At 38.5% G+C, this 7,915-nt stretch overlaps 1 protein-coding gene across 2 annotated transcripts in view; it reads left to right on the plus strand.

Annotated features, from left to right (window-relative positions):
• Window positions 1–2,207, plus strand: part of SV2C (synaptic vesicle glycoprotein 2C) — a 143,819-nt gene extending 141,612 nt beyond the window's left edge. For both annotated transcript variants that reach the window (XM_089512830.1, XM_089512839.1), the window contains exon 13: window positions 1,827–2,207. In XM_089512830.1, coding sequence (XP_089368956.1) covers window positions 1,827–2,010 — 184 coding nt within the window. In that variant the 3' untranslated portion in view covers window positions 2,011–2,207. The remainder of the gene's footprint in view (window positions 1–1,826) is intronic.
• Window positions 2,208–7,915: the final 5,708 nt, after the last annotated feature.

The following is a 7,915-nucleotide window of genomic DNA, read 5'->3' on the forward strand; positions in this document are numbered from 1 at the left end:
TCTTTGCTTCTATTTTCCAAGTGTCCACAAGACACTCCATCATCTCAGCACTATTTTTGCATGCCACTATTACAAATGTTTCTGAACTGATCGTGTTCATAGCCTATCTGGATGTAGTCTCATCAGCATCCCAACAAAGGTCCAACACACACTGCAGAAATAATCCAGTTTGAGTCTGCTTTAATTATCCTGGCTCAATGCAAGCGATTTCTGGGAACTGTAGTTTTGTGAGACATTTAGACTTCTCTGTCAGAGAGCTCTGGTACCTCAATAAACTACAATTCCTGGGATTCCCTAGCACTGAGCCAAGACAGTTAAAGCAGTCTCAGACTGGATTATTTCTACAGTGTGTTTTGGACCGATGTCTTTTTAATTAGATGGCTTGCTTAAAGACATATAAATAGTTTCTGTTCTTCAAAGGATTACAGTCTCCTCCTTATCTTTTATTTCTCTGGAAAAGAGGTGGACATCTTGCAAAAAAGATCTCAATAAACACTTCAGATTTACAATTCCTGCTATTTATCTGCCCCAATAACTGTGATGAGTTGTTGACAATGCAGATAAATTGCTCATTGCAGTTAGTTTAAGTTTGGCTATTAGTTTGGATTATTTATTTACTTACTTACTTATTTATTTATTTATTAATATCTTGACTTTATCCCAAAATGGAATTCAAGTCTGCTACTATGTTGCTACCTGGGGAGGAGGCAAAAATTTAGGCATCCCCCCCATGAAATTTGCCTACTCCATGAAATTTTCTTTCAGTCCACAATTTTCAAACATTGCAGTACCTTAAAACTTCAGTTGTGATGCAGTTTAGGCATCCAAAGAAAAAGGGCAGGCAAAGGTAATGCAAACACAACAAAGATAAGAGTTTTAGGCATTAATGATTTTTGGTGTCTCACTGCAATACTAGAAATTGGGGGACTGGAGGAAATTTTCATTTAGGGATGCAAAATCCTTACTGGCAGCAGTACCCTCATTTTGCATTATCAGAATGTCATAGTAATTACTGGAAAATCGAGTTCCTGAAAATTAATGCCTAAGTAATGTATTATTAATTTAAATGACTCAGCCAATTACATTTCTTAATGGCAATGGCAATGACAATCTGACAGCTAGCAACTATTAATTAATTGTCAAACCTGGTGTTCAGTGCTCTGGATGGTACTCCAAGGAGGCCTGGTAAGTGCCAATAACGGTACGATTTTAGTGCCAGGGAAAGGCATTTTCATTTCCCCAGAATTTTGCTGTATTTTAATACATTTTGTACGTTTAATGTGTTAATTACCTCTTATTCCTATGTTTCCTTGTTTGTTTGTTTTTTATAACCCATTATAAACACCCACTCCACTCTTCCTTAGTAGTGCAGCAACTGAGCCTTGGAGTTAGATTGGGAAGTCACTGGATCAGTTTTGTCCATCTTTGGACCAGTTTAAATCCTCACACATGGTGTGTTGGGGATGTGAGAATAAGTGAAGGTGCCTATGTTCTTTTGCTATACTGGATCCTTGGCATATAATTCTGTAAGGTTCTAGTATCAAATCTATATTTGGCCCCACCTCAACAATTTCCACATGGTTCCAAACTGCCTTTAAAGGAAAAGAAAAGAAAATCTTCATCCTCCAGCTAAACAGTATTATTTTAAGGGGTGCATTTTTCAGAAGGAATACTGCATTGGTACAGAGGACATGTACTTCTTCATGTGTTAACCATTCTCAGAAATGGCATATAAACTAGTATATAGTTTCTCTCTTCACTATACTTATTTTTCCTAATTTACTTCTTCCATCCATGTTAACATCTTATTTCTCTTTCTCTTTCAGGGCAACAGGCTTTGGCTTTCTAAACGCATTATGCAAAGCAGCAGCTGTTCTTGGGAACTTAATATTTGGTTCCTTTGTTGTCATTGCCAAATCGATTCCTATTCTTTTGGCTTCTACAGTTCTGGTCTGTGGAGGCTTGGTTGGACTTCGACTCCCTGACACCAGAACCCAAGTGTTAATGTAACTTGGGAAGGATTGTGGATAAAAAGCCATTTACAATTTGTTTTCCTCTCTTTCCAAGTGTCATATCTCCTGGCTGGATGGACAAAGGCTTCAGATTTTTAGATCATAGAAGATGACAATGTAGCAGAACTCCTACTCTCAAAATGAAATATCTGTGACAAAAGATTAGAAAATAAATTTAAGTCCTCTTCAAATGTTCCCCAGAGTTCAGAAATGTTACTTTAGTATTGTAGCTCCTGGATTATAGCATGACCTTACTGGCTTAGAATTTTGGGAGTTCTAGTCCAAAAATGTAACTTTTCTAAGCTCTTAGTTTAGAATTCACCAAACACATGGAAGGGGAGAGAGGGATGAGCTTGGAAACAAACCAGAAGTTAGAACTTACTGGAATTCTCTGTTAGCTTTGGGGTTCTAAGAGTTCTACTCCACAAAAATGACTTTTCCAAGCTCTGAGCTATGCCTGTTGGACCCACATCTAGCATCACCCATCCCATCAGTTCCCACCCCCACTCCCAACCATACATTTGGGAAAGTCTGAAGCTGGGGAGCTACTATGTATATACAGTCTCCTGTATGAAACTGAAAACTCACAAAGGCCTGATACAGACAGGCCAAAATAAAGCTGCTTCGAGTCACTTTGGAGGTATGGTGTTTCAATGATACATGCGTCCTAAGAGTCCAGAAGCTGCACCAAAGCCACGCTCAAGTCCTAAGGACTGGAGTGCAGCTTTGGTGCAGCTTCCAGACTCTTAGGACACATTTATCTATTGAAACACCATACCTCCAAAGTGACCTGAAGCAGCTTTATTTTGGCCTGTCTGTATAGGGCCAAAGACATCTATTCACATATAAGTGTGTGTGACAGCTCCTGCTTAGAAAAATCAAATTAAAATCATAATAATTAATATGCTTTTAAGATGAGCCATGACTTCCAGCATATGTTAAATAGTCTGTAAAATGAAATACAGAAATACTATAGTCCCTTTTTCTGGGCAAAAATAACATCTATAAAACAAATAATTGCAGCATTTAGAAAAGATTGATGAACTTCCATTCCATTTATGGTATAAATTGAGTGACCAGATTTTCTTCTACTTAGCTACTGTATGTGGCCTTAGAGATTGCTTTGAAAAATGAAATGAAAAGAAAAAATATTCTCAACTGTCCCATCAGCTCTGGGAATAGAATCATTGCTGTAATATTTCTTCCCTACTTAGACAACACAGGACTGCATGCTATCTGAACTCAGCATATATCTCAAGGCAGTTCTTTCAGACTGCCAGGTAAAAAGTGTTTTTTCATCAGTTGCCAGGTGTGGCTGTTCTGGAAAATGGAGAATAAGATAGCAAAAGAGAGGGAGAAAGGTGAGCCCATATCCCACAGAAAAATTATTTTCCCCCACCCTGGTCTGCCTTGTCATACTTGCATTTTTCCAAAGAAATGCAGTAGGCACAGAAAGGCATCTCTTAACTATGTACTTTATTCCAAAGGAGTTCAGTGGGATTTGTAAGGTGGTTACCTTTTTTCTGAATTAAAGCCATTATGTTAATGCTTCCAAGACATTCTTTTAATATACACTGTAATGTCTTAATTTTAATATAAGTTTAATTGTTATTTCAGTTGTTCCCACATCTGTGGATAGTTGCAATGTCCTTGTTGAATTCTGTGCTCATTGCTGATCTCATAGCTTTTAAAAACTAAACTGTTTTGTCATCAGAACCCCATTTTAAATTTGGTCTTTTTACAGATTTCCTTTCATTTGGAGGATAGGATTTTTAAAAACCTGCTCTTAGACATAAGGTACACTTGTGTAATACTTCTAAAAATGAAATCTGAAGCCTCTGTACAGATTGGGAGTGATGATCAATCACCAGCTGTAAACCATGCTTTTGACATGCACTGTCCATTTAGATAGATGTGGTGTTTTGTCTGCTTCCTTCCTGTATGTAATCACTGAAGAATCCAGACCCATAACTAAGCTTAAGCTTTAGAAGGAAAAGCAAGCACCAGCTCCAAAGTAGGACTGCCACAATACAAAATCTCATTATTGTTATTATTGTGTTACTTTCCAAGAATCTAATAATACAGTACTTGGTATCCAAATAGAAACTTTTATGTGGGATGTAGCCTTGACAGAAGGTAGGCAAGAAAAGTAGACAGATTTTTTTTTTTATAAGGCGAGGGAAGTGCACAAAGAACAACCAAAGACCTGCATATTCATCTTGTTTAAGATGTGTGGTGCATGGTCCTAGAAGACCAGCATTGTCTTTGTAGCCACGGGTCCCCCTTTCCCTACATTAATGGGAAATAGTAAGGTGCAAAGCACGGAAGAGAAGAAAGATGTAGTGTGAATCGACAGAAGAAGCCTCAGAAACCTAAGGAGAAAAAAATGACTGTGCCACTTCAACACATTATGTTTGAAATGCAACTGGAAGACACATATGATCTAGCCAGATGAAAGCCTGTGGCTTAGATGCAGATGTCTTGTTGCTAATATAAGTCCTTTAATGGTCCAGATGCTATATAGGATATGAGAAAACCAATTTTCCTTGAGCTATATAAGTGTTATTTTACAGTTTCTTTATCTTGTTATAACAGTTTTTCAGATACTGTTGTCTAGAAATAGGTTTTGAACAGTACAGCTGGGAAAGCACTGAATAAGAAGTGTCGAGACCTTTAAATGGCTACAGCAAAGTAGAATGGGGGTTGGACTGGATGGTCCTTGTGGTCTCTTCCAACTCTGTGATTCTATGTTGTTCACTTTTATGTAGGCTTTATTCAGCAGCCACATAAAATTGAACAATTGGGATTACTTGCATTTCTTTCTCAGGTTGTAAATTACGTGTACTATCCCTCCAATCAGAGAAATTCACCTTGCACTGTAAACAAATATAGAGGGAGGGATGTATCATGGGTTGTTGCTGCCTCCCACCTTTTTTGTAAAATATGCAGAGGGGCAAAAAATCATAAATCACTCATGCAGAAAGTAAAATAAGTACCAGTTTAAGGTGAACCTTGCATCCCACTGCAAGGGAGATATGCAAACTGGCATTTTGCATGCTAAAACAACAAGTTGGAAAAGACAAACTGCATGCCAGCCATGCTTTCTGGCTTCCAGACTCTTTGCAACATTGAAGATACTCTCAGAAACAATGATTTTGTACTTAAAGCTTGTTTAAAAAAATATCTCGACAATATTTCAGATTCCTGCTCATGTTGTTACATGTAACTTCCCAATCTGTTGTGCAATGCTGCTTCTGCCTATTCAGATATCCCTCTAGCTTCTACTTGTGCTAGATGTAGATAAATGTTTTATCATCCATAGTTCTAGCTATCTTTTCTGTGGGGGAAGCATTGCTGTGTTTAATCCTTTGAAGAAATGCCAATAATGTTATTGCTTCCACTTGGTGCAGAGCTCCATAAGAACAGAGGAACTACCTGATTGCATCAAACTAAAAGCTTGTTTAGTCTGGTAGCCCAAAATAAGTGCTATTATACTACATCTTTCCATAGATTAAAAATACTTTTTTAAATTCAAAAAGTGCTTTAATTATCATTTGAAAATTACCCTCCCCATCCTTCCTAAAGCAGTCCATATGTCCAGTATTTACACCTCATACTTTAGTTTGCTTTAAATGTCACAATCCATCTCTCAAGCTCAGAAATTGGAAAAGTCTTCTTCCTGGGACATTCTGGGAGATTAGTGGAAAAGGTGCTATTCCCAGGTTCTGTTCCAGCCAGGGTCAGACTATAGCCCTGATTTGCTGATCCTTAGATGCAGTCCTAAGATGGCTGCCTTCAAGTCCAAGCTACTTTCAGCTTCTTCTTTACTGAAATTGACAGAGGTTGGCGGCCTCATTTACCCAAACCTTGTGAAGTTTGACATTTTTTAAAAATTCAAGTACCCATATTACATTTTTTTTCAGGAGAAGCATTGGTCAAATGGTTTTCCCCTGACTTTATAAGTTTCATTGCAGAGCAGCAAGATGAGATAAATCTGTAGCTATGAAATTCACACACACACACACACACACACACACACACGTATACATTACAAGCAGGAGAGGTTAAAATATGCGAAAGAAAGTCATTGACTAATTGTACCCACCACTGGGCAAATATGTATAGAGCACTAAAAATGCACTTCAGAGGGAATATGACACATGAAATGCAGGCAGGTTGAAATGTGATGATAACACATTTACTTCTTTAATTGTTGCCAGTCAATTTAAAAACCAGACTTAAGTTCTCTCAAAAATAGCAGGACCATCAAATGGTAGATCTCAAAACTGTTTCAACTCCCTTTAAAGCCTGCAGTTTCATTGACAGGAGTAATTCCTATCCCTTACCACTCCACTGACATGCCTAGTTACACTGTTTAGTAGTGCTTATTTCTCTGTGTCGATGTTTTCATTTTAAAACTATATCGCTGTTCCAAAACCAGGGAATGGAATCATGTGGCCCTTAGACCACAGCAAATCTTCAAGATCTTTTTTCTGGCTGAGCACCACCACCACCCTGAAGCAAACTGGGGCCAAAGATCCATCCCCCAAATTGCTTTTGATTTCTGTCTCCCAAATGTGAGAACCACACCTCCTCTCACAATTCTCCTCTAAAACTAGGTGTACTGTCCACACTTTGTAGCAAAAACTCTGATTATAACAAGTTTTTTTGTGAGGAGCTTGTGTGACTTCCATATCCATTATATAATTTATACTTTGATTAAAATTTGCCCACAGGAGTGGAGAATCTCTGGCCCTCTTATCATTTATGTCTTAGGTCAGCCCTTTTTTGATCAGGTGCCAACAGATGGATTGTACTACGACCCGTACCTTCTTAAGCCCAAAGATCCACAATAGCTGGATAAGATGAGAGCTGTCATACACCTAGGCTTGCCAGGTGAAATACAAGGCAGGGCTTCTGCCCCTTTAATGGTTGTGTAGAAGTGGGAATTTCAGCAGGGGCTGCTTGCATAATAAGCATAACTTCTGGCAACCCTAAATTCAGCATAACTGGAGAAGGCTAGGTTAGAGAAAGTTGTCTTACTTTTGAGTTACCTGTATTCAGCCCCCCCCCCATATTCTGCCCAAATTTATTGCATGCCTAAAATGTATACATACACACAGACATTGTGTTTTTGTGACAATGTTTTGAAGAAACTCTGAACACCTATGGGGAAAAGCACAGGAAGTACAAAGAAAGCTGCTGTGCTATTTCTTAAACAAGGGCTAGGTTGAATCAATATTTTCAGCTCAGAAGCAAACAAGGCAACCATAATTCCTTTTCCTCTAGATTTCCTGTCTCCCTGTTCACCAACCACACTAGCAAAGCCAGGTTTTGCATTCATATTAAATAACGTCTGTTCCTATCAGGCAGGAAACAGCAGGAAGCACTGCTATATGTTTACTAGAAATTCTTGAACAGTTTTCCCTCTTCTGTGATTTCTGTGTTGGCAGTTTATGAATGTAGGTGATGTGTGACACTGTTACTGCACCCAGTTGACCATATGATTTTCCAGCAGTGATTGGATATAGGATTTAGAGAGAGGCAACGATAGTGAAGTTGGTCTCTGTTCATAGTATTCTGACAGGGACATCTCTTGGTACTTTTTTTTATAGATATACCAAGACTTAAATGGTACAATCTGCAGCACCTAGTCATGCACAGATCTCTTCACTGTGATCCAGATCAGAAGCACTTTATATAGCATAAAAGCAGATTTATTCAAATAGAAAAAAAAGTCAAAATCCCTACAGACCCATATGTGCAGGCTCTTGGTGTATCAACAGATATTTTTCTGTCCTGGGTACCAGTTATTGCTCTTTGGCCAATACATATGGGTGCTTTGTGGCATGGTGGCAGCGATTCTAGGGCTCGGGAGCATGCACCAACCGCACAAACCCAAG

Source organism: Sceloporus occidentalis, unplaced genomic scaffold (assembly GCF_023333645.1).
Source record: "Sceloporus occidentalis isolate IW3139 unplaced genomic scaffold, rSceOcc1.0.p SCAF_1, whole genome shotgun sequence".
NCBI lineage: Eukaryota > Metazoa > Chordata > Lepidosauria > Squamata > Phrynosomatidae > Sceloporus > Sceloporus occidentalis.